The sequence below is a fragment of the Leuciscus leuciscus genome, assembly GCF_965113295.1.
Source record: "Leuciscus leuciscus genome assembly, chromosome: 1".
NCBI lineage: Eukaryota > Metazoa > Chordata > Actinopteri > Cypriniformes > Leuciscidae > Leuciscus > Leuciscus leuciscus.
Genome location: NC_138725.1, coordinates 35729958 through 35757915, shown reverse-complemented (window position 1 = coordinate 35757915; position 27958 = coordinate 35729958). Strand labels below are relative to the sequence as shown.

Below are 27958 nucleotides of genomic sequence, written 5' to 3'. Positions count from 1 at the left end.
GTAGCCTACACTTTTTTTTAAATAGGCTATATAAATATAGAATAGAAGTTACATTTGGAAATCTGCTTTTCATCATGCAGCAAGAGTTAAATACAAATGAATTGACTAAAGTGACATTTGTGAAAATAAGGCATTTCAATAACTGACTAATAAACTTTTCTTTGACATTAAAGTGAAATTACTGAACCTAAACTTAGGAGCCTGATAAAAAAATAAAAAAAAGATTACATTTCTTAAGTTGTTAATTGAGTATACCATTATTGTAAGGAAGGATAATCAGTGAAGCGAGTGAATGGTTGTCACATGCAGTTTAAGATGTGACGTCATGGAATGAAAAAAAAAAGTTCAGAGATTAGTAAAATAGTGTAGAGACGCGTTTTTTAAAGTTTAACTTCTTTTAACTTAAGCGCTGCGTTTTTAAGAACGCTGTTTTAATGCGCGAGACGCAAACTCAAAGGTTAAAGACGTCCGTCTAGTGCGTTTACATTGAAAAACAATAGAAAAGTAGCGCAGTGGAATGGGAAAACGCCCGTGAACGGCCTCTAATTGTATTTATAGTATAATTAAACAGGCTGTGAGACTACTGAATGACCTCAAAATGTATGTCCAAATGCAAGTTTGAGGGACTTAAATACATACAGCTCTTTAGCTGATGTCACAATGAACTCACACAAAAGCTGATTATTTTTGTACCAATAATCTCGTTTATTGTAGTGCAAAGAGAAGGACAGTGAGATTAAAGTGATTTATTTATGTACCGACCCCATCAGTCCAACACCAACAACATGACTGAACAATGAAAACACTGTGATAAAACACACACACTGAACATCATCTCTGTGACTGAACATTCATAGAGAACAGTGAAAAACTGCAGAACAAACACACATCTGGAGATCGTACCTCTGAAGTGAGCGAACAAACCAGTGTTTGGACCGATAAGGGTGAGATCAGTAGTGTTTCTGAACGTACAGTAGTGAAGATCTGAGGATCAATAAATACAAGCTACAGGATCCGTCCTTCAGCAGCAGACTTTGGTGAAGTTAAAAAAAACAACCATTATAAAAATGGTGAAGCAGCAACAAGTTTTCACATGCAAATGACAACATGTGCGGGTAGAAGATCCTCCAGCATTTCATCTCAGATTAGTGTCGTTTCCAGCTCCACATTCACATTTAATCAGACACAATCAAACTATGATTAAATGAGAATTATTTAACTATATAAAAAAAAAAAAAAAAAGCACTTCATTTGTTCGATGCATTCAAGGCATCCCAGCATTGAGAGTTTGGTTTGTGATGAGTTGTGTCACACAGTTGATTGACAGCTGTCAGAGGATGGATGATTGAAGGCACTGGGTGTGTTTTAAGTGCATTCACACATGCACCGTTACCCTGATGAACACAGAAAGCTACCGTACAACATTAATAAAACCCTCAAAACATAATTAAAATAATCAAAACTTTGATCTACTTCATTAAACTTGTTCGCTCCTGCAGCCCAACTAACACTAAAATAAGACACACAACTACATACTGACGCTCGGGTCAACTAAAAATAAACAAAACTTGATCTAAAAGACAAATAAAATAATAATAATCTACGTTCTCAGCAGGACGATCACAAAGTGCTGAAAGAGAAGTCATGATTAGGCCACTGCCGTGTGTGTGTCTGTGTGTGTGTGTGTGTGTGTGTGTGTGTGTGTGTGTTCATCTGGGCTGCAGACGGGCCAGGCCTCTGCGCGCGTGTGTCGACTGTCTCTGCTGGGCCAGGAAGGACTGAGCCGAACTTGAACCGGATCCGGATCGCTCTCCTGCGACCTTCTGATGGAGAGCCATTCCCTGAGGATCACAGAGACGGAGAGAGCGGGCGGTTAATGACAGGAACGGGGGGATTGTAGAGCTCCAGTCGAATATTAAATGCACAACATGCAGCATATCTGTGAAGTGCTGTTGAGTTTACAGAAAATTATTTCAGCTTGCTCCTCTATGGAAGTTTGTTTCCACCACAGAAAAGAAAAGCAAGTCCGACTTTGTTTCTCGCAATTCCAACATAATTTTTTTCCGCAATTCAGACTCAATATCTCTCACAATTCCGTGTTTGTTTTTTGCAATTCAGTGTAAATTCTTTTGAAATTCCCACTTTGTTTCTCGCAATTCCCACTTTGTTTCTTAAATTTTTTTTCACAATTTAGACATCATCTCTCACAATTCATTTTTTTTTTTTTTTTTTTTTTTTTTACATTGTCTCGCAATTCCCACTTTGTTTTTTATAATTATGACTTTGTTTCACGCAATTCCGACATGTTTTTAACAATTCAGCTTGCTCCTCTATGGAAGTCTGTTTCCACCACGGAATAGAAAAGCAATTCCGACTTTGTTTCTCGCAATTCCAACATTATTTTTTTCCGCAATTCAGACTCAATATCTCTCACAATTCAGTGTTTATTTTTTTGCAATTCCCACTTTGTTTCTCGCAATTCCCACTTTGTTTCTTACAATTTTTTTCACAATTTAGACATCATCTCTCACAATTCTGAGTTTTTTTTTTCCAATTCCCACATTGTCTCGCAATTCCCACTTTGTTTTTTTATAATTATGACTTTGTTTCTCGCAATTCCGACATGTTTTTAACAATTCAGCTTGATCCTCTATGGAAGTCTGTTTCCACCACGGAATAAAAAAATGTAAAAGGTTATTTCAAGTTTATGTCTCACAATTTACTGTTTCTTACTATTCTGACTTAATTTTTCCCCCGCAATTCAGACTTTATACCTCGCAATTCAGAGTAAATTTTTCACAATTCCGACTTTGTTTCTTACTATTCTGACTTGCATTTTTTAGAAATTCTGAGTTAAAATTCCCACTTTAAGGCCCAATCCCAATTCTATTTTATACCCCTTCGCCTAACCCCTTGCAAAAGGCGTAGGGGTGAAAATATTCCCCTAAGAAATGGGACACCACTACTACACCGTTACATGTCATTATACATCGTCGCTAGCGCCTACGTCACAGGAGATGCGCCAATGTTTATCACAAACTTCCAAGATGCCGTCGTCAGCTGTAGTCTTGCGTGAGTTACAGCTATTTTTTGTATTTTTCTTCTGAAGTTTGCAGAAAAAAACGGAGATGAAGATATCTTCAACGCCTAAAAGCTGCGTTCACACCAAACGCGAATAGAGCGTCTGGCGCGAGTGATTTCAATGTTAAGACGCGTTTAAGCGCGTCTCTTGCGGCGCGAATGAGGCGTTTAGTGCGGCGCGGTGGACGCGAATTCGCCTCATTCGCCTCCACTTCGCTTCAAACTTTTGCTTTTTACGTCATATTGTTAACGAACTTTAACGATTTTTTTTGCAACCGTTTCTTTGAAGAACATGACCGTAAATATGAACACAAGATTGAACGTGACAAAGAAAATGATTATTGGCAGTCATGTTGCCTCTGTAGCCGGTGTATTCAGGTACATTTCTCATACCCCTTCGTTTCAAGTGTGGTCCCGAAAAATCTTCGTTTTAAGGGCTATCTGGCCCTTCCCCTTACCCCTACCCTTACCCCTACCCCTCCAACCAAAAGAGAATTGAGACAGCCCTACCCCTTCACGTGCACACGCAAAACGGAGGGGTAGGGCCAAGGGGTGAATTGGGATTGGCCCTGATTCTTTCCAAATTCCCACTTTGATTCTTACTATTCTGACCTTCTTTTTTTTTCCGCAGTACCCACTTTATTTCTTTGCAATTCCAAGTTTACATTAACAATAACAGTTTATGAGGTGCATGTTTAAAATGCGCAACAATGACAGTTTCATAAAAGTATAACCACATTCCAACAATTTTTCATTGTTACGATCCTGTCATAATTATGAGTTTTCATTAAAATATTACGACATTTAATATAAATATTAAATTGGTTATATTTTCTTCAGTATAATAAAGTTAAGTCGTGATTACAAAATGAAGCATTATTGTAAAATATTGCCAAAATTATCATATTTTAACTAACATTAAGAAAGGTTTAAAAATGCTCTAAAATATGCTTAATAAATGAGCCTGTATTGTCAAGTGATACAAAGTTTCTCCAGACTGCCATTTTTTACATTAGTTAACAACATTGCAAAATTCTTGAAAAATATTTCTAAAGCATATTTCTTAGTTTATGTTCATTCGAACTAACAATGAACAGTTGATCATGTTAAAGATGAACAAATACTCTAACAAATGTATTGCTCATTGTTAGTTAATGTTAGTTAATATTTTGGTAACACTTAACAATAAGGTCCCATTCATCATTGTTAAGTGTTACCAAAATATGAATAAAAGCTATACTAGTATTTAAATAATAGTAAAACACGACAGGTCACGAGCTGTTCTGACTGATATATTCTCACCATGTTGTACCAGGCCGAGATGATGAGCTTCTCCTCCTGGTCGTGTCTGGATCGAGACTTCTCAAAATCATGCTGAACACACACACACACACACACACACACACACACACACACACACACACACACACACACACACACACACACACACACACACACACACACACACACACACACACCAGAACAAGACCATCATTACCATTGTAAAACAGAGAGACAGTGTGTGTGTGAGAGAGAGAGAGAGAGAGAGAGAGAGAGAGAGAGAGACAGTGTACGTGTGTGTGTGTGTGTGTGTGTGTGTGTGTGTGTGTGTGTGTGTGTGTGTGTGTGTGTGTGTGTGTGTGTGTGTGTGTGTGTGTGTGTGTGTGTGTGTGTGTGTGTGTGTGTGAGTGAGAGAGAGTGTGTGAGAGAGAGTGCGTGCGAGAGTGAGAGAGAGTCTGCGCGCGTGTGTGTGTATGTGTGTGTGAGTGTGTGCGCACACGTGTGTGTGTGAGTGTGAGACCTCGATATGTTGTATCCTCCTGTCTTTCTCTGTCAGCTGGTTCTTCAGGGCCTGAACTTCAGCAGGAACCGTGTTACTCTTCTGCTTCGGGTCTAGAGTCTTAATCACCTGAAACACACACACAAATATATGACAGGATGCAGAAAGATGTGTATGCATGTATATATAACAATGCACATGAGTAAAGCTGAGGTCAGCTGACCGTGCGAGCTCTGTCCACGTATCTCTTGTATCTCTCCTCCATTCGTCTCATGTCTTCATCCTTCTTCTTCAGGATCTCCTGCAGCTCATCGACCTTCTTCGCCACTGACGCGCGCACACACACACACACACACACACACACACACAGATGTTTCCATAAGACCACTTCTCAAAAACACTCCTTCCCGTTCAAAACCACTGCTCGTTGTGATATTTTAATGAACCGATGCAAACGATTCAAACACACTCCAGTCTCTCCCGACTCTGATTCATTTGAACAAATCAGTTCATTTAGAAGATTCATTCAATGAACTGCTTCAAATCAAAAGCATTCCCAGAAGTCCCTGCACTGCATTTTACATTCTTAGAATTAAATGATCTGGGGGATATTTTGTTCTGGGGACACCATAGATGTCTAATACATCTTGTGAAAAGGGGCATAATGTCACCTTTAAGTGTTTTTCTTTAACTGCTAATGCGACCTTTTTACACCACTGACTGAACTAAATGAAGCATTGCGTGGCAATTTCTTGTCATATTTAATGACCATTTTCTAAACTACAGTGAATAAACTGTGATAATGTGAGAAATGTTGAAGGCGACTGAATGGATTTTGGTTTGACTATGTCGTTGTACTGTAATGTGTACAAGAGTGTCTGTGAGCTGATAATCAGAATGACCTTTGACCTTTGTGTTTACTCACTGTTACTGTCCGCCGGCGGCTCTAGATCATCGATGACCTCTCGCTTCTTCTGCAGGTCAGAATGAGCCTCGTGGAGCTTCTCTCTGCAGAAAACACACACACACACACACAACATTAAAACACACATCTGATGAGTAATGCTGCTTCACAGAGATCAGAGATACTCACAGATGCTCCTCCAGCTTCTTCTTCAACAGCGACGACTGTCGGGAAAGAAACAAACACGTGAGACAGAGCAAGATGACAGTGTGTGTCCATCACAGCACATTTACAACACAGTAACAATCAATGTCCAATCAGAGAGCAGACGGGCAGTACTTACGATGACCTGAGGCGGCGGATGATTGGTCGATTAGGAGAAGTGGGCGGACAAAAACAGACGAGCAGGCGTTAATTTCAGCACCGCAAACAAAACAAGTTACAGATTCCACACATTCATCAACTAGACAGAGAGATTTTTTTACGGGAAAAACTGTGGATTTGCATCGGGATCAGATGATCAGGTGAGTAGGTGAGTGATATTACATAAATCACAAACAGATGGAGATCACTCAGTCACTGCTGTCTGTGGAGATACGCCTCTGAATCCTCCGTTCAACACACACTGAACATCCGTGATGAGATGTTTCTGAAGGATACTGAATATTTTGACAGGAAACAATGTATGACTTTCACTGGGATATGACTGGTGGTGATTTCCACCTGAGAGGCAGATCGTCCATCAGACAGCAGCAGAGTGTGTGTGTGTGTGTGTGTGTGTGTGTGTGTGTGTGTGTTTAGACAACTTCAGATGAGTGATTTTAGCTTGGACACAATCATGATATGAGGAATGAGTTCAGTCATTCAGGTGTGTGTGTGTGTTTGTGGATTTAGACTCAACTTCAGATGAGTGGTTTTTGCTCAGACACAATCATGATGTGAGGAATGAGTTCAGTCATTCAGGTGTGTGTGTGTGTGTGTGTGTGTGTGTGTGTGTGTGTGTGTGTGTGTGTGTGTGTGTGTGTGTGTGTGTGTGTGTGTGTGTGTGTGTGTGTGTGTGTGTGTGGATTTAGACTCAACTTCAGATGAGTGATTTTAGCTTGGACACAATCATGATGTGAGGAATGAGTTCAGTCATTAAGATGTGTGTGTGTGTGTGAGAGTGTGTGTGAGTTACTGACGTCCTCAGTTTTGCTGTCCTGCTCCTGTAAAGCTCTCTGCAGCTCCTCGATCTGAGAAACCAGCTGTGAGATCTGCTGCTGACTCAACCTGACACACACAGACAACACGTCAGACGCCAAATGATGATGCACACTAAGGGTTGAACAGACTAGTCCACTTTAATGCTCTGCCATGACACTTTAAGCTTGACGTCGACTAGTCATGATCATTCATGGCCTATAGAGGGCGCAACAGGATAAATCTTTGAAGTCCACTTTTACATAAAATAAATTTATGTTAACATTTAAATAAATGTCAGAGCACTCCATAAGATATGCTTGATTATACCATCTGGATGCTCAAAATTGATCGCATGAATACACGCTTTACACAGCTTATTGTACAGGTAAGTTAACCGTTGTTCTAAACTACTGCTGCATTACGCACACACACACACACACACACACACACACAGAGGCGCGCATATCATGAAGATCACGCGCACAGAATCATTCAGTAGCGCAGAAATGTATTATAAACTCTGTTCTGTCATTTATCAATAAAATAGCTTAGAAAATAAAAAGTTCTAGCATATATTTCTTAGCAACTAAAACCCACAGCGCATTCATATAAATGTAATCTTTACTGTGCTACTTTATCTGTATCTGATTTAGAATGAGCAGAAATCTGGGAGAAATTTAACGACCCCAAATAAAATAAGCTGTTATGTAGGAGCAGTGGGTCATATGCCACAGCTGTGCACAAGGCAACCAGCGTTCGAGTCTCAGCTCGAGGTTCAGGCTTATTTGTCCATTAATGACGTCATCAGTGACTAATCGACTGGACTTTCATCACATAAATGTCGACTGTATGTACACTACCGCTCAAATGTTTAAAGTAATTCAGACTAATTCTGAAGGATCATGTGCCACTGACACACATATATCAAGCTTTCCTCCAACACACTGAAACACTCATCAGACTCGCTCCTGATCTCTCTCTTACACACACACACCTGTTTTGAGTCTCCAGTGTGTTCTGGCAGCGCTGTGACTCCTCCAGCTGAGTCTGCAGCTCCTCCAGTCTGTGTCTGTACGACTCCTCCTGAACACACAGCATCTTGTTCTCCTGCTGCAGACGCACAACTGTATCCCTGACACACAGAAAACACCAGCAAACAAGTTGGCCATTGGATTTATAATTCTATGAAACATATCTGTCATGTTCACAATGCACCACACACCAGCAAACACTGAGTGAACATGAAAAAGTGAAACGCGAAAAAACGTAAACGTGAAAAAGCCAACAGACGCAGACACACACTGATCTGTCTGTGCGCTGTGAGTTGGTCTTAAGACTCGTTATCTTGTGTCTGTGTGTGATCAATGTGTTTTGAAACTGCTAAGCTGTTGAAATGTTAAAGTACAGACACATAACCAGCTACTTGTAATAATTCAAGCGGTCAGTCTTTACAGTTTGTGATTATCAGATTGTATAATTATATACAGTGCAATTTATATGCTATATATTATATTTATTACTCACAGTAGATAATATACTATGTAATATACATATATTCTATAATATATAATATATATACATTTATAAAATGAATATAATTCATAAATCACAGTAGTAATTGTCTGGTACAAAATCTGGATCCCAAAAAGAAAGTTTTAGACAAAATATTAGTGATGAAATCGATGAAAGAATTCATTTAGCCGAAAAACGAAACAAGAAAATTCCTTTCAATTTGATTTTATATATTTCTACAGTTATTTCTACAAATTCTACAGTTATTATAGTCAACTAGAACAATAAAAACTTTAAATGAAAATATATATTTTTTTAAACGTACAATTATTTTATTTTAGTTAGCTGTCAAAGCAACATTTCTCATTGTCCTTTAGTTTAATTTGATGTACAATAACTAAAACTAAAATAAATTCATAAAAACTATAGACTTGAAACAAACTAGAATGAAATAAAAATAAATGTAATTCAAAATATGAATAAAAACTATAATAGAATCTCAATGATACTAAAATAACTGGGAACACCAAGTCAAACACATGGGTAAATAATGCTTTATATTTAAAATATAAATTAATATAAAAAATTATCTATTTAAATAAATAAAAAACATTATATGATGTTTCTTGCAAAAACTATTAGTAAATAGTGTAACAAACAAGTACTACATTAAAGTTAGCAGTGTCACTGTTTCTGATGTGTTTCTCACCTGAACTCTGTTGGCATGATTTCTGATGCCAAGCTGCCAACCGCTCCTGAATCTCCACTCAGAGAATCTACACACACACACAGTCAGGGACAGAGCTGATTGGACGATGGAGTGAGAGAGGGGGCGGGGCTTCTGCTGGTACATGGTGTCAAGTTATGATGGGGTGTGTGAGTGTAAGAGAATGAACGTGTGTGTGTGTGTGTGTGTGAGAGTGTGTGAATGTGTGCGTGAGTGTGAGACCTGTTAAACACTGCTGCTGCACTTGAGCACATCTCAGCTCGTCAGTCGTGTCTCTCAGCGTGTCTCGCTCAGATATCAGCTTCTACATCATACACAACACACACAAAGCGCTACTGTAAGAGTCATTTTCACAATCACACAGAGTGAATCTCATTAGAAGTGAGCGGTCAGTTCTGTACCTCTCTCTCCTTCAGAAGGGTCTCATATTTGTCGTTGAGGTTCTTGTACTCAAACTGCCACTTCTCTGCTTTCATGGCCTCTGCCGAGTGTTTAGCGCTCATCTCGTGAGCCTGACGAAAGAAAACACCCATCATTTGTTCATCTGTCCAGCTGTTTGCTGAACTCTAGTGCACATCAGCCCATGTCCAGGGCTGCCACGATTCCTCGATTAAAGTCGAGTACTCGATTTAAAAAAATCCTCGATTGCAATTTACCAGTGTCGAGTAACCGGCAAAAACCGGAAGTGGCGCGTTCCACAGACGAGAATTCATGAACTGCATTATTAGACCGCTTTCTAAGGCTAAACAATATATTTAAAAACATTTAAAATCCTAATATAGCATAGTGCTATTGTGAATAGCATCACTAAGGCTGTGATTCAGTTGTGCTGTTTTTTCCCCACAGAGAAGCACAACGCTTTTATTATTGACATGCGTACGGATTACGTTAAAATGACCTCAGCTCTGCATACTGAGAGATGCATGCATGAATATGTTTCTAAATTCTAATTGTTTGTCATGATTTCAAAATAAAAGTTTAAACCCTCACACTGAGTTTGCATGTTTTGATGTGCACATGTTCTTGTTCAAGAAATTACAGCGGCTGTTGCATTTCTATCGTACAGAAGTGACCAAATAAGTGCACATTTGAATGAAATGTTGTTTGGCCAAAATTAAACAAGGATTTGATCATGCCGTAGTGTAACACAAACTATCACCAGGCCGTTGGCGCCCTCTGTAGGCAATTGTTATAATACGTAATGTACATAAGTTATGATTATATTAGTTTATATCATTCATTTTACATGGTGTATTTTAACAGTGTTGTTGAATAAAACCCATTTGATTACTTACATTGATACTTAATTTGAACCAATTATTATTGCTTGTTATTATATATTTGTATAATAGGAAATTACAGTAACAGATTGTTTTGGCTTCACAGCAGCTCTAGAATAAAGTTATTGTCCAGCTAAAGCTAGTTTTGATTGATTCACTTACGTTACACTTTTTAAAGGCTGTTGTTCACTTGGTTCTATTTTTATTACCACAAATTGTTTTATCCGATTACTCGATGTAATAATCGGTAGAATACTCGATTGCTAAAAGAATCGACAGCTGCAGCCCTAGCAGTGTCCATGTGAACGCTCCCTCTAGTGCTCATGTTCTCACCTGTCTCTTGTAGGAGTCGAGCTGCGAGCGGATGGTGTTGGCCCTGCGCTGCTCCTCCTCCAGCTCGCAGGTGCGCTGCATGTACACATGGTTCCTCTCCTCCAGCAGGCGTACCTGTCGCCGCAGATCCCCCAGATCCTCCAGCTTGCGCTTGTACGTGTCCACCATCGCCTCCAGGCGGCTCACGCGGTCAGACGAGTGCCTGAAGCACAAACACGAGCGATCAACAACTAAAGGAAGAATGTGTTTCACGTTAGGATTTAGGCCCCTATCATAAACCCGGTGCAATGCAGCGTCAGGCGTCATGACGCAAGTGTCCTTCCTCCGTTTCCTCGCTTCGATCCATTTCCACGCTAGAGAAGCGTTCAGTTTTTCCGCTTGCAAATTCCTCCATGTAAATAGCGAATCCGCCATGGCGCGAGCGCAACTGGCTTTTAAAGGGAATGGGAGATGAGACACTGATTGGTTTATTGCACGTTACGCACAAAACACACCCATTACTCATTAATAGAATAGGGACAACTGTTTAAGACCATGCGCCGGGAGCGGCGACCATTTTTCCCATCGTTAAACTATCAAAGGTGGATTCAGACACGCCCTAAGTGTGCTTGCTTTAGATCATGTGGTTAGATCGTTAAAATAGGGCCCTTCATGTCTCCGTCTCTGACCTGAGGATGTCCATCTCGTCTTTGAGGGACTGGGCCTCCTGAGCGAGGCTGGTGAGCTCCTCGTTCCTCAGCCTCAAATCCGTCACCTCTCGCTCCAGAACATCTGCTCGCACACGCTGGTCATCTCGACCGCTCTCCAGCCTGAACACACACATAACCAGACACACGATTCAGGCTCTCGGCTTGGTCAAAAATCACATGTAATAATTATGACGAATAATGTCGTTTCATATTTAAATTTAATCATTTAGCAGAAGCTTTTATCCAAAGCGACTTACAAATGAGGAGAATAGAAGTGGTTAAACTAACAATAGGACAACAATATGTAAGTGCTGTGATCCTTCCCAGTTTAGACTAACGCAGTATTTTTTTTATATATATAGATATAGAAATAGAAGAGAAGAGAAAAAGTGTTAGTATGGATCACGTTTTAACATTTAACATCTAATATCGCTGAAGCTTATATGATATTAGGGCTGTCAAAATTGCTCAAAAATGACGTTCGAATATTCCCTCTAAAAAACACACGAATATTCGAACTATTCGAACATCTGGTTGCGCATTTTTTCAATGACGCGCATTACGTCAATAACAGGACAAATTAATACAAAGAGACATACATAACTTGTATAGGTAGTTAATTTAAGTTTAAACATATTTGACAATGTATTACCAACACAAAACCAAGTAAATAAACTAATGGCCAAGACCGCAGACCTCAGTCTCGCTCACTCGCAGGCACTCTCTCTCTCTCTCTCTCTCGCGCCCTCGCGCTCACGCTCTCTCTGCTCATAACGGTTTAAATGAACAACAATAAGCACATGTTGAGTGCTGATCAAGAGTTTTGTGCAAGCAATTTAAGGTCGCGACTCTTGCCCCAAATATAGCAGGCTTCATTCAGTGATTGAAACAAATGTATTAACATTAATTGAAGTTTTACAGTATAGAACCGACATTGAACGCTCCGAGCGAGCTGTGGTAAACATGGAACTTTTCTGTTTAACTTTAAATAAAATGAGGCACACAATTCCGAGAAATGTGACAACAAAGAACTTTTACCCTGAGGTTCATAAAAAAGAAAGTGCTATTAAAAAAGAAAAAGGCTACTTACATTATTGGTGCTTGTATTAAAAAAAGGAAAAACTTTTAGTGCACTGTCAACTTTCAGCAGTGACGCTGTGCTAGACAGTGCGACTCGTGTGACCTGTCCCTCAAGTCTTGTTTATACTCGACGCGTCCGCACGAGCGCGAATCGCCCCCTATCGTTTCAAAGAATAGTACAACGGCGAGCGCGTCGAGTATAAACCATAGGGTATAAACGCCTCGTCCGTTTGGGGGAGGTGCGCGCGCAGTCTGCGGAGACTCGCGCTGCGGAGACAGGCGAAAGTATAAACAAGGCTTCAGGCAGCGCGCGCGCCCACTCGCAAAGCAGACAGCCGCGCCTCTGCTTCCGCGGGCGTGTTTTTCCATATTCGAAATTCACATTCGAATATTAATTTTCACGTTCGAATTTCTGTTTTTTAAAACTATTCGAATATATATTCGAATTTAGAATATTCGTTGACAGCCCTATATGATATCAAGGCTGAAAGAACAAAAAGGACCCGGCAGTCTTTGCATTCACACTGGATCTGGATTTGAAAGTGGACTGAGATCTCATTCTGGTCCGTTTTAGTGATGATAAAACAAGCACTATGAATTAATTTAATGTTCACATTCACATAATGTTAAAAATGTCCTATTTTGTTACACAGCACCGTAACAAAGCATATAGAAATATATGATTTACAATAAAGAATTAATATTAATATCATAATATTATTAATGTATTATTATATACTATAATATTATAATTAATATAATATTGTATTTATATGATCTGATATACCCAGGAGCCAATTAAGCAATAGTTATTTATGATTCATTTTAATTTTATAAAACTTAATTTATATAAGATAAATACAATTAATACCTTATTATTAATATAATATTACAAACTTAATGCTACAAAATGTTTGTTATTTATTATTATTATATAGAAATATAATATTGTATTTGTATGAATGGATAAAGCCAGGATGCAATTAAGTAATTAATGATTAACTATGAATACTTTTATAATATAATATGGAAATCACATATACCATATTATTACTAAAATATTACATATAATATTATAGTTTTATATTTAATTATTCAATATATTACATAGAAATATAATATTGTATTTGTATGAATGGATATTCTATAAATAAAGAATAATAGTACAATTTATTTATTTATTTGGTAAATAATTTCGTTTATAATATACAAATGCTAGATAATAATATAAAATTAAAGGAAATATTAAAAACTACATACTGGATGATTATTATATAAATATTATAAAATTAATATTATCAATCAATTATTACTACCAAAACAATTTTAATAGTAGTAATAAAAAATAATAATTGATTAATGACGTTTTGTGCAACGAATGTTTTTGTCTACATGACTAATATAGCACAAACATTATATAAATAAAAATGGAAATAATAATTAAAATTGAATGACAATAATAATTATGATTGTGATTCATTATTAATTATGATTAATTGTTAATTATGATTAATGCTACGTTATTTGTCTACATGACTAATCTAGCACAAACAAATAAATCATATTATAAATAATAAAAGCAACAATGACAATAATAATTAACAATAATAATAATAATGATTAATAATGAATGATATGTTATTTGTTTACATGACTAATCTAGCACAATCAAATCATTTAAAACTTGAAATTTGTATTTTCACATGAAAAGTTATGTTTTGTACGGTTTAGCTTGTATAGTTCAGACCGTAACTCTGAGTCAGATGTGGAGGATCAGTGTGAAGTGAGCCCTGTGGCGGAGCTACTGAGCCCCATGGTGGAGCTACTGAGCCCCATGGTGGAGCTACTGAGCCCCATGGTGGAGCTGCGTGAGGGGCCTCACACCTGTAGTTCTCCTCCTGCAGCTGCTCCATCTGACTCTGCAGGAGCAGAAGCTTCTTGTTGGTGATGGTGGAGGAGACGTCAGACGGTTCGCAGTGGGTCAGACGCTCCCGCAGAGACTGGACCTCCAGGTGTAGAGAGGACTTCTCCTCCGTCAGAACTGACAGCTGAAACACACACACACGCACACCTCAGCTTTTACCTCAGAGACGGTTTCTTGAACACATTTACCAGCGTTTAGCTCGGGTCACCTGTTGCTGGAGCTCTCGGCAGCGCTGGGACGTGTCGTCGGTCTCTTCACTCAGAAAATAATACTTCCTGGACTGTGGAACAGGGAAACAGCCAGAAGAGAGTGAGATAATGAGGGAAAACAGGAGCCTGTTCGATCCCTAACACCACACACACACACACACACACACACACACACACACACACACACACACACACACACACACACACACACACACACCTGACTGTCGAAGTCCCCGTACGACTCTGGACTTGCTGCCTGCACAGGCTCTTTGGTGAGCAGCTGAAAGACACACACAGTAACGTCTTCATTAGATCGAGTCACATGTCAGCCTGTTGCTCTTTAGATATACACATGTTCTCTTCTCCAAGAAGGCTGAGTTTACACAGAGATCAATGAGGAGACTGTATTCATCATCACTGTGGAATGAGGAAAACAAGTCTGAGGGACGAAGTTACAGAGAAATACACTGTGACGGCACCTTTCTGCATTATATTAGACATTAATCATAAATAATTATTACTTAATTGGCTTCTGGCTATATCAGTTCATACAACTACAATATTATATTTCTATATCATATCATATAGTTATAAAATTATAGTATTATATTTGTGTAATATTACATTAATAATGTAAATGTTAAAATATTATATTATTTCTATATTATATCATAAATTAAATTAATTGAAATAAATCATAAATAATATTCCACATATTATAAATCAAATTTATCACAATCATAAACAATTACTATTTCATTGGCTACATCCATATTCATACAAATACATTATTATATTCTATTTAATACTATATAATCATATTATAGTATAAAGTTTGTAATATTAATAATATGATATGATTATTATTTCTATATTATAAACTAAATTACTCGCAATTTATCATAATTGTATTGGCTTCTGGTTATATCAGTTCATACAAATACAATATTACATTTCTATATCATATTTTATTGTTATAAAATTATAGTATTATATTTATGTAATTTTACATTAATAATGTAAATGTTAAAATGTGAAATGTTAAAATATTCACTGACATGAATATTATTTCTATATTATATTATAAATGAAATTGTAATCAATTAAATAATATTCTACATTATATTATAAATCCAATTTATTTTTAATTTATAAATAAATTATTATTACTTCATTGGCTACATCCATTTTCATACGAATACATTATTATATTATATTTAATACTATATAAATAATCATATTATAGTATTACGTTTATATAATATATTAATATGATGTTATTAACATTATGTTATAAAGCAATTCATCATTATTATTCTATTGGCTTCTGGCTTAATTTAATACAACATTACACTTCTATATAACTATAAAATTATAGTATTACGTTTGTGTAATATTATACATTATATCTTGAATTATATTAATTGCAATTAATCAAATAATATTCTATATTATACAAAAATGTAAACAATTTATCATAAAATAATAATAATTATTATTATTATTATGATTATTATTATTATTATAATTATTATAAATAATTACTACTTCATTGGCTTCTAGCTAAATATCCATATTCATACAAACAAAATATATTCTATAAAATACAACAAATAATTATATTATTGTTTTAAGTGCAAGTAATATAGTAATAGTATGATATAAAAATTATTATTTTTAATATTATTAAATAGATAATATTTTTTATAAACAAAATTAATCGTAATTTATCATAATTATTATTTAACTGACTTCTGGCTGTATACATTCATTCAAATACATTATGATATATAACATTAAATATTATTTTATCATTATTATAATATTTATGTAAAGTATTTTAATATTAAAATATTTCATACAAAAACAGAAATTTCTTCTTCTGGACAAAACTTTGGCATGAACGAGGGCTCAGATTGAGCAGAGAGAAATCAAAAATAAAATGTCCACACAGATTTCCATAGACTTAATGAATGAGTTAGTCCTGAGTGTTAAATCAAACCAGCCGGATCAATCACAGCAATTAAACACTTGATTCAAGGGAAACGTGTATTAGAAAAGCAGGCTCATTTTAAGGGAATTATTAGAATTGATGATTCAAAATGATTATGAATTAAGAAAGAGTTCAGTCTGGGTTTGTCTCTAACATATTTTTACATCAGAAAACCTGATTATGGTCTTTAAAGCTTCTAGCTAGCTGACATAAGATAACATTAGCAAAAACTCCCTCAGACTCTCTGATTGGCAGCGCTCACTGAAGTGTTGTAAAATGTTTCTGCATTATCAGTAAAATAATTAATAACTGAACAGTGGTTATTTTGAGGCCTGTTTTATCAGTTGTATTGTGGCACAGAAACTGAATACCTCTTGTATGGCCGTCATCACGACGTGCTGCACTGATTCCTCCAGCGTCATGATCTGCTGAATGTGCTCTGTGAACACAACACAACCACAGCAGAATTATGACATCTGTCGGACAAATACATGCTACTTTACAGCTTCATTGTGTTCAAATCATTCTTAGATTAATACACATACACCTTATGAAGTCATTCATCCACATTCAACTAGGAAATATACATAAAATATGAAGGTTCAGTAAACGATAACTACACTGGGGTAGAATGACATGAATCATATTTAAATATGACATTTTTAGGGATGCACCAATATGAACATTTTGGCCGATAACCGATAATTCTTTATATTATTTCAAAAACGATAACCGATATATTGCATCTGAAGTGTCTCAGCTGAAGGAAATAATACATAATTTATCAGCTTTAATATATCAGCCAAATTTTCTTATCCGGCCGATAACGATAACATTAAAAATGAACATATATCGGCCGATACCGAGATGGTGGCCGTTATATCGTGCATCACTAGAAATTATTTAAATATATATTTGTTCTACTGGGTTTAAAGGAGTCATGAACTGGATTGTTTTATTATTTTATAATATTGCCTGGGGTGCCCTTATAATGTTAGTATGATTTTTACATCAAAAATTGTCATAATTTATAAATAAAAGCCATTTTTCCAAGCCTGATTTCAGCCTCAGATTTGAACGCTCTGTTTTAAGGGGCGTGTCTGCTGTGAGACTGCAGTGCAAACGCCCACTGCTGTGATTGGCTGACATGCTTGCATATGAAATAGCTAGTATTATATGAACTCTCTCGAAAACTTTTACTACGTTTTTACTATTACAGCTATCGAGATTAACAAATCGTGAAAAGTATAGTTTAAAGCATTATATTTAAATCTATTCCATCACATGAAAGGTTGCAGCATGATGAGCACTGACTGAGCAGATGACAGACAGTCTGTTGATCACGTGAATAAAGATCTTATCATTGCAACGCAATTTTTGCACTCTCACAAATGCTTACACCAAATCACAATGCAAACACGATGTGAATACACAGTAAGAGCTTCGTTGTGTAGTGTAACAGTGTCATTATTTCATCACGAGTTTGGTAAGTGTCCAGATAAGCTCTCGCGGCTCGCGCTGTGCTGTTTGATTGACAGCTTGGGCGATTGGAAAGGGATCGGTCTTTGATCGCTTTCAGTTTAAAAAATATTATTTTCATAATTCTACGAGAAATTATGTGAAGTTGATCATTTAGTCACTGATGCATAAACAGTATTGAACGATTTTAAGAGAAATATCTGAACTTGAATAATTACACAGAAATCACTGATCGCAGATCAGGCATTAGAATACACATGGTTACTTGTATGTTGCTGGCAGATCCGTGTCGGGAAATTGTGATTGACTGATTTAATAAAGTTTAACCATGCTGGAATCCGAAGGAAGCTTATGCAGACTGTCTTCTTCCACAAACAGGCACTGCACAGTATTTAGTAAACAGCATGTTTATTGCTTGGAAGAAGCTCGATCCGGTTTAGCAATTATCATGTCGTCCTCTATGTTATTTAGCATGTTTGGGCGAATCGGTGGGCGGGGCTAAACAGGCCGTGTTGAAGTAGGCGTTGATCTTTTGTGGAGACGGTGTTTTATCCTCTTTGACGTCATAGTTCCCCACTTTGAAAAACGAGTCGTTTGACTGAGCCTGATGTCTATAAAAGCTTTTATTGGACTAACAAGGTAGTTTTCAGTTCTGAAACTTACAGGATATTATTATAGTATGATGATCTCTTATATGTCAAAAGCTCAAGGAAATTTTGATTTCTCAGTTCATCACCCTTTTAAGTCTACTTTCCATTCAGTTTTTTGCGAACCAGTTCAATTGAATATTGTATTACAGTGATAAACCGATTATAACGCATAGATAACGCCACTGTCTGGTGGAAAATTCACATCTCCAAAAAACGCTACTTTTCAGGAAATGGGAAAAAAAACACACTTTTTAATAGTTAAACACTGTGTTGTCAAAAGTTGATATTGTGGCTTTATATGTATATATAATCAGACACTTGCATGTGTTGTTACTTATATTATTAACATTTTCCCCAAAAATAAGTTTCTGATATCTGTGTTTTGGCCACATCTTAATCAGTAAGTGCATCACGTTGTGTTTTCATCCACTTCCAGGTTATGAAGTTTACTGTAGCTGCGTGTGGGCGCTCAGTTTACTATTAAATACACCGTCTTTATGTTGGTTCAACATTACTTTGGAGATTTTATTGTAAAAGTTTTACAATTGTAATCGTTTTTATTATTATTATTATTCAGAATGTTTCAGTTAGAATTACTTTTACATGTTATATTCACTACCTGTTTGTTTACCTTATCAAAGATTTTATTAAAAAAAACACACTTTAGTGACAGTGCAATATATTTGTTTTATTCTTTTGCACTCTTTCAGACTATTTATTGACGTAGTAGAAGTGTATTTTATTTTGCATGTCAGGAGGGAGTGAAATTGCAGAAAAGGCTGTGTTTAAAAAGTGTGAAATAAAACAGTTTGTTTAGTTAAAGTGCTGTTGTTATAATTGTCAAAAACAAAAATAAAACAATACATAAATAAATATCGGTTCTGTATATCGGTTATCAGGCATATCAACATGCAAATAATTGATTTTAAAGAATTGATTTGGTCAATATCTATCTAAACGACACCTTTGACCTTTAGTATTGGTTTCTAAATATGACTTTTAGCTTAATCGGACTACAAACTGTTTCATAAGCGGATGTTGATAACACGTGTAAACGGCGTCTCACACACACGGTTCGTACAGATACTGTAAAAACAAATTCCAGGACTTTAAGCACTACTTTTTTGTTTTTTTAAGAACTACAATCAGAGATCGCACTTATCAAACAATATCTTTAGGATTAAAAAAATAAAAATAAAATAAAAAAGAATATATATATATTTAATTACAGATATAAGGTATCAAAAATACAACTTTCAACGCATTTAATAAATACAAATATATACTATATTAAATTTATATTGGCTATTATTGTTCCATAAATATTATTTTATATTATAAGGTTGGTGTATTTGTTTATCAGACAGGCAGCAGTGTTCATTTTGCATGAAAATAACTTCTTAAGTACCTTTTAGTAAATATGGCTGTTTTCAAGGGTTTTCCTGGCCTTAAATTTCACAAAGTCAAATTCAAGTACTTTAAGTACCATGTAGGAACCCTGCACACACTATGGGAACTTCATCCCTGTGGCTCTTCCCATCATTCCCTCATCTAATGATCTCCCATTGTGCTCATCTGTCTCTGAGCCTCCATTCACGCTGTCAGTGGGGGTTTTGCTTTAATCCCCTCTCAGTTTTTGTTCTCTTTTCTCTGTGAAGGTCACATGACTGATCACATGACTCTGTGTGAGTGTTTGGGTGTGTACCTTGTTTGTGATCGCAGCTGACGGCGCAGCCCAGAACCAGCTGCAGCAAACGGCCCAGTTCAGTCACGTCCCCCATCTCACCGATCAGACACACGTCCGGGACGTGCTCTTCAGACACCTGCTGACTCAACACCTGACACACACATGACACAAGCATACACAAGTTACTAGCTGATAACAGTTTAATAGGTTAATATAACTCTATTAGAGGTTGAATTGAATGTAAAAAACGTAAAAAGGAAAAACAGTTAAGACCCATATGTAAATGTGTGTGTGTGTGTGTGTGTGTGTGTGTGTGTGTGTGTGTGTGTGAGAGTGTGTGTGTGTGTGTGTGTGTGTGTGTGTGAGAGTGTGTGTGTGTGTGTGTGTGTGAGTGTGTGTGTGTGTGTGTGTGTGTGTGTGTGTGTGTGTGTGTGTGTGTGTGTGTGTGTGTGAGAGAGAGAGTGTGTGTGTGTGTGTGTGTGTGTGTGTGTGTGTGTGTGTGTGTGTGTGTGTGAGAGAGAGAGTGTGTGTGTGTGTGTGTGTGTGTGTGTGTGTGTGTGTGTGTGTGTGTGAGAGAGAGTGTGTGTGTGTGTGTGTGTGTGTGTGTGTGTGTGTGTGAGAGTGTGTGTGTGTGTGTGTGTGTGTGTGTGTGTGTGTGTGTGTGTGTGTGTGTGTGTGTGAGAGAGAGAGAGTGTGTGTGTGTGTGTGTGTGTGTGTGTGTGTGTGTGTGTGTGTGTGTGTGTGTGTGAGAGAGAGAGAGTGTGTGTGTGTGTGTGTGTGAGAGAGAGAGAGTGTGTGTGTGTGTGTGTGTGTGTGAGAGTGTGTGTGTGAGAGTGTGTGTGTGAGAGTGTGTGTGTGTGTGTGTGTGTGTGTGTGTGTGTGAGAGAGTGTGTGTGTGTGTGTGTGTGTGTGTGTGTGTGTGTGTGTGTGTGTGTGTGTGTGTGTGTGTGTGTGTGAGAGTGTGTGTGTGTGTGTGTGTGTGTGTGTGTGTGTGTGTGTGTGTGTGTGTGTGTGTGTGTGTGTGTGTGTGTGTGTGTGTGTGTGTGTGTGTGTGTGTGAGAGAGAGAGAGTGTGTGTGTGTGTGTGTGTGTGTGTGTGTGTGTGTGTGTGTGTGAGAGTGTGTGTGTGTGTGTGTGTGTGTGTGTGTGTGTGTGTGTGTGTGTGTGTGTGTGTGTATTTGTGTCTGTGTGTGTGTGTGTATATTTGTGCGAGTGTGTATGTGTGTATTTGTGTGAGTGTGTATGTGTCTGTGTGAGTCTGCGTGTGTGTGCATGTACGTGTATAAATTTGTGCTAGTGTGTGAATTTGTCTGTGTGAGTGTGTGAGTTTATGTGTCTGTGAGTGTGAGTATTTGTATTTGTGTCTGTCTGTATGTGTGTGTGTGTGTGTGTGTGTGTGTGTGTGTGTGTGTGTGTCTGTCTGTCAGTATTTATGTGTGTGTGTGTGTGTGTCTGTGTTTGCATGTGTGAATGCGTATTTGTGTATGTGTCTGTGTGAGTGTGTACGTGTATAAATTTGTGCTAGTGTGTGAATTTGTCTGTGTGAATCTGTGAGTTTGTGTCTGAGTGTGTGAGTATTTGTGTCTGTATGAGTGTTTCTGTGTGAGTGTGTTTGTTTGTGTGTGTGTGCATGTGTGAGTGTGTGTATTTGTGTGAGTGCGTATGTGTCTGTGTGAGTGTGTACGTGTATACATTTGTGCTAGTGTGTGAATTTGTCTGTGTGAGTTTATGTGTCTGTGAGTGTGTGTATTTGTGTATGTGTGTCTGTGTGAGTGCCAGTATTTATGTGTCTATGTGCGTCTGTGCGAGTGTTTGTGTGAGTGTGTCTGTATGTGTATCTGTGCGAGTGTGTAAAACCTAAAGCGAGTGTGTAGTTTGAAGTCTGAAATGAAAGATGCTTTAACACAGACTTCAATCACACATAAAGACTCACGTGATGATAATACTCCATCATGCTCTGAAGAATCTTCTTGAGGTTGCTGACCTGTGGAGCACACACACGTTCACTGAGACACACAAACACACTGTATACTGTCTGAGCAGAGACACAGAGTAAAACTAGAGAAAAATACCTTCAGCCTCCAGTTTGTGCCGCCCTCCTCTTTTATCCTGCTGAGCCACGTTTCATTAAACCAGGACGGGTCTCTGACCAAAAACAGAAAAACAGAATATCCTGATTTAGACCAGCATGAGGAAAGATTAATGACTTAAATATCTTGTTTTAGTCTTTTTTCTGACTTAACATTTGGTAAATAGTGTTCTTGAATAAGAGTAAAAGATAATTATTTAGTTAACATGAAGGCATGAGCAGCTGTCATATTTGACATTGTCAGATGTGCATGTGTGTGTTGGTGGATTAACAGTGTATCGGACGTCCAGCGCATCTGTCAGATCAGCTTTCAGAGGAATATTTGACGTTCCATCACAAATATTTGCAGAAAGTCACACCCACATATGATGACATGAACACACACACACTCACATTTTGTTGAGCACATGTGCGATGGCCACTCCACTGGTCAGCTCATGTTTGCTCGCACACGACGGCACCTGAAATGTCTGCAGCTGAAACACATAAATTAAAAAAAAATATATATAATAATAATAATAATAATAATAAAAAAATATATATATATATAAATATATATATATATATATATATATATATATATATATATATATATATATACATACATAATTATAAGATTAAATTAAAACAATTATTAAAAGTAATAAATAATAAAAATAGATACAAATAAAATTTTATTTAATTAATTAACCGATAAAAATGTAATCAAATATACAAATAAATAATACATGGCACAGCACTTTAGTAAGTAGAAACTGAATATTTTCCAAACAAAATTTTACACATTTATTTGAACCTTTCACAGTATAAACAGGGGCTTTATATATTAAAAATATTCAGATGAGTGTTTCTCACATGTTTGAAAAACCCTGGAAAACTGGAGAACAATCACATTTCTGAAACGTTCATGTCTACTTTATGATCTGCTGGACAGTTTAAAGTAATAATATCAGTGTCTACTTGGTTACTTTGGTCAGATAAACATATGAAAAGATTCTGAAAGAAATACAATTTTACGAGGATATATCGATTTAATCAGAGGTAGTCTTAAGTTGTTTTGAACTCTTATAATCTGCTCTAAACTCATTTTAAGACCTTTGATCAGTTACATAATGAGTTTAACACACCAAACACACACCGTATAAAGCGCTAATAAAACCGCCCGACTGATTTACGAGTGTATAATCCACAGAAAACAGCGATTCAAACAATAAGATTGATAAAGTCTGAGAATATTCCACCTGCTGCTAACAGGCTAGCGCGCTACACACAAACAAACTACATCACTCTCATTTAATACAGACAAACACACTCTAAATACAACAGTAAGTGAAAGGAATGGGTTTATATCTTACCCAGATAAATAAAGAATCACTCAGTTGATGTTTATTCAGGCTCATGGTGGCGGTTTGCGCTGTTAAACACACACACACAAACACACTAGCAGCGCTGCTAAATGCGCGCACACGAACTGGACGCGTCACTCAAACTTGCGCCGCGAGAACGCTAGTAGTAGGCGCCGTCGCCATAGCAACAGAACGACGCGCGCTCTAGATATAGAAAATAATGTGAAATACAAGTTAAACGTCTTGATGACAGCGGTTCTTATTAAATGTAATTGATTAAAATTACATAAATGTACACTTAATGAGTTATCCAGTCATGTTTTTTAAAAGTTGAACACTAAACAACACTAAACAATGTTTAGTAAACATAACCACTCCTGTCAGAGTTCCACCACGTGACCACTAGATGGCGCGAGCCAATAGCCAAAGTGACCAGATTTAGTGTTATTATTATTTATTTATTTTAAATATATGTATATATTTCTTGTCGTCATCAAGCAGAAAAAAATCTGGGGGGGGGAAACTAGCGTCATCTTAATTAATACCATTAAGATGCAGTAACCGTTAACCATTAATATTGCAGTAATTAATACAAAAAATCATCATAATGATCTCAAATCGTGTCTCTGAGGCTGCAGGCTAAATATTGTGGATAATTATTCATTCATGCGTGTCTGGCTCAAATGTGTTTTTCGAACATATTTATATTATGTTTTTTTATTTTTTATTTGAATATTTCCCTCACATATCTATCCCGTATAAATGTGGAAAAGCGGCTCTTGACAAAGTTACTGGAACTCTTAGGCTGCATATTTCATCGTGACAGTCGAGCGTTAAGCTCCCCATAATCACACAAAGACTTTATATTTCCTCTCTCAGATAGTTCACATTTCTCGCATACTTTCTGTTTGTGGCCCATCTGCCTCACACACACACACACACACACACACACACACACACACACACACACACACACACACACACACACACACACACACACACACACACACACACACACACACACACACACACACACACGTGTACGTAGGTCACTTCCGGCTCCTCCCATCCGGAACTGTCAATCATCTGGTTGCCCAACACCTCTCATTGCTGTAACTGTATGTGTAATGTGTAACTTCCTTTCCTTTGTTTTCCTATATCTATACTATAAGCAAATAATATAAGCAGATAAAAATCATCTTTTACTCATTATTCTGGAGCTGCTCTGATCCACACAGGAAGCCCTTCACGTCGGACACTGGAGGAAACAGGGTCACTAGTTAACATACTAGTCTCTGGTTATGGTTAGTCATCCTCCAGGGGTTCATGACTAACAATCTGGCAAAAGACCGAAGGGGATTTTTCACAAGAACCGGCTATTTTCATCCAGGAACCTTCCTCTTCTCTGCTCTCCATCCGCCTCTCTGTCCAGATGTGCTTCCTTAAACTGATTCCGTAAAATAACTGTGACACACACACTGTTTATTTTCTCCCTGTTGCTCTCTTCTCATTGTGCAGTTTACATATTTTATTTCCAAAGCAACAATACACAAACATATATTATGACAGTGTGGGGGGAAAAGAGACATAATAAGATGGCAGTAATGATAGTCATGAAAATATAACAATGTTTAATAATAAAAAAAGACATAAAATAAAATAAACTTTCAATAAGACATTAATGATCTAACATTTTCTTTTAATAAGTTGAATATATTTATTATAATAAATTATTTAATATATAAATAACAGTGCTGTCAAATCGAGTAATCGCAATTAATCACATCTAACATTAAAGTTTGTTTATAATATGTGCGTGTATATATATATATATATATATATATATATATATATATATATATATATATATATATATGTATATATGTATATATATATATATATATATAAATATGTATATATATATATATGTGTGTGTGTGAATATAAATAAAATATATATATATATACAGTACATTATATTATATATTACATTATATACACACACACACACACACACACACACACACACACACACACACACACACACACACACACACACACACACACACACACACACACACACAACAAACAGGCCTAAGTAGAATAATACACACATTATAAACAAACTTTAATGTCAGATGTGATTGATTGCGATTAATCGATTGGACAGCACTAATAAATAATAAAATAATTATACTTTTGTCTAACAATAATGATTCATAATGTAATTAATTTAATACAATTATCTAAAAATATTTAAAAAATAATAATACTGAATACTGTTAATGGTGTGTCTGATCATCAGAGCACAAACTCTCCTCAACAACACATGATTTGAAGAATCATTCATTCGTGTGTGAAGCAAAAACGCTGCAGGATGACTGTAATAATGAACAATAAAAGTAAATAATAGCCCACTTCATTCAGAGGGGTCTCTGCAGATTTCAGATGCTGGTGACGTTTTCAGTCTCTAATTTAAGGTTACACACCCACATCTGACGTCAGAACAGACTAAACAACAGACTCTTAAATCGCCTAAAAACCACACAGAAACAGCGCTGGTCCAGATTGAACGCATGACGGGTTTGTGTGTGTGTGTGTGTGTGTGTGTGTGTGTGTGTGTGTGTGTGTGTGTGTTTAAGACAGGAATGTGGGCAGCTCTGAATGACTGGCAGGAGTGTTGGATGATCCAGGTGCAAACACAGGAAAAACAACACGGGTTTGCTCTTGCTGAACGCCAGGAAAGCAGCAGGCAGGGCAGGTGTGTGTGTGTGTGTGTGTGTGTGTGTGTGTCTCTCGACCGGGTGAAGCACTTTCAGCTGAATTTACAAACCCACGAATCCAGACATGAGCTCACGAGGGCAGGGCGACACGACAGGTGTGTGTGTGTGTGTGTGTGTGTGTGTGTGTGTGTGTGTGTGTGTGTGTCAGAGAGAGAGAGAGAGAGAGACAGAGAGAGAGAGAGAGAGAGAGAGATCATCCACTTTCCACTGCAGATTTACAGGCTCGTGGTCGTGTGTGTGTGTGTGTGTGTGTGTGTGTGTGTGTGTGTGTGTGTGTGTGTGTCAGAATGATGGGTCAAAAACCCTATGTTCTCATACACCGACGGCGACGAGGCCCATTAAACGAGTGTTTTAACGAGCGCTGTGTGTGTTTTGACCCGTGCAGGTGCAGCTGGAAGAGCTGGAGAAGAAAATAAACATCGTAAATATTCCCTCCGCCTTTCATCTGAGGAAACTCTGGGAGAAACCAGCGGTTGCTACACAGCAACATGAAAGTCAAACAGCTTTTAGCCCCCTGAGCTTGATTTACTAGTGTTTTCTAAGTCAATTTGAACAACCCCCTGATCTTCGGTATTCAACTTTTGCACGCAGCTTGTTCGTTTATGAGATGTCACCTGGTAGACGATACAATGAGCAATGAGAAAAACAAAAAACCTCCAAACAATAATCCAAAACACATGAGCAACTTAGTAAAACGTTTGCTGTGTCCGAAACCTCTGAGGTAGGCCTACTACATTTAAATTTGAATTTATTTCGCGATCGTTAAAAAACGAACTAATTTTTTTTTATTTTTTTATTCAGTGTCACGTGACCTACCAGCGTCGCTTCACTGCCATTCATAAATTCCCTCCCATGGCCTCATGGGATAGAAAAGTGTTCATCGAATGCACACTTCAGAATCTCACCGGAAGTAGTAGGTCATTCGGGTACTTTTTGCCTACTCTTTTATGAGTACTGTGAATTCGGATATGCTAGCCTACTCTTGTCAGTAACACATTATAAAAAATGTTTTGTTTTGTTTTTAAACATGTTAAATACTTTGTAATCCTACAATGTCGCCCTGGCAACCAACCACAACAACAGAACAACTCAGAATGTCATATCAACTGCATAGCAACACCCTGGAAACCAATTGAAATACCTTAACAAACACATAGTGACATTTATTTTTAAAAAACATGCTTTAAGTAAGGGTTAATGCCCGACGAGGTGTCCATTGTCAGGTATTAATG

General features: G+C 37.1%; 1 protein-coding gene and 1 long non-coding RNA gene across 2 annotated transcripts in view; one reads left to right on the top strand and one right to left on the bottom strand.

Moving 5' to 3' along the window:
* Nucleotides 1–681: 681 nt before the first annotated feature.
* hook2 (hook microtubule-tethering protein 2) lies at nt 682–24106 on the bottom strand. The gene is made up of 22 exons (XM_082164614.1): nt 23954–24106; nt 22992–23074; nt 22582–22654; nt 22443–22493; nt 20529–20661; nt 17066–17133; nt 14919–14981; nt 14701–14772; nt 14453–14616; nt 11468–11608; nt 10800–11001; nt 9588–9698; nt 9409–9490; nt 9169–9235; nt 7942–8079; nt 6947–7034; nt 5955–5989; nt 5787–5869; nt 5085–5188; nt 4883–4990; nt 4384–4455; nt 682–1841 (listed from the first exon to the last, which is right to left on the bottom strand). The coding sequence occupies exons 1-22, from the start codon at nt 23996–23998 to the stop codon at nt 1710–1712; spliced, it is 2115 nt and encodes a 704-aa protein (XP_082020740.1). The 5' UTR covers nt 23999–24106; the 3' UTR covers nt 682–1709.
* A 3786-nt stretch (nt 24107–27892) lies between these two features.
* LOC309495401 overlaps nt 27893–27958 on the top strand; it is a 450-nt gene continuing 384 nt past the window's right edge. The window contains exon 1 of the long non-coding RNA XR_014204656.1: nt 27893–27944. This is a non-coding gene — a long non-coding RNA (uncharacterized lncRNA). The remainder of the gene's footprint in view (nt 27945–27958) is intronic.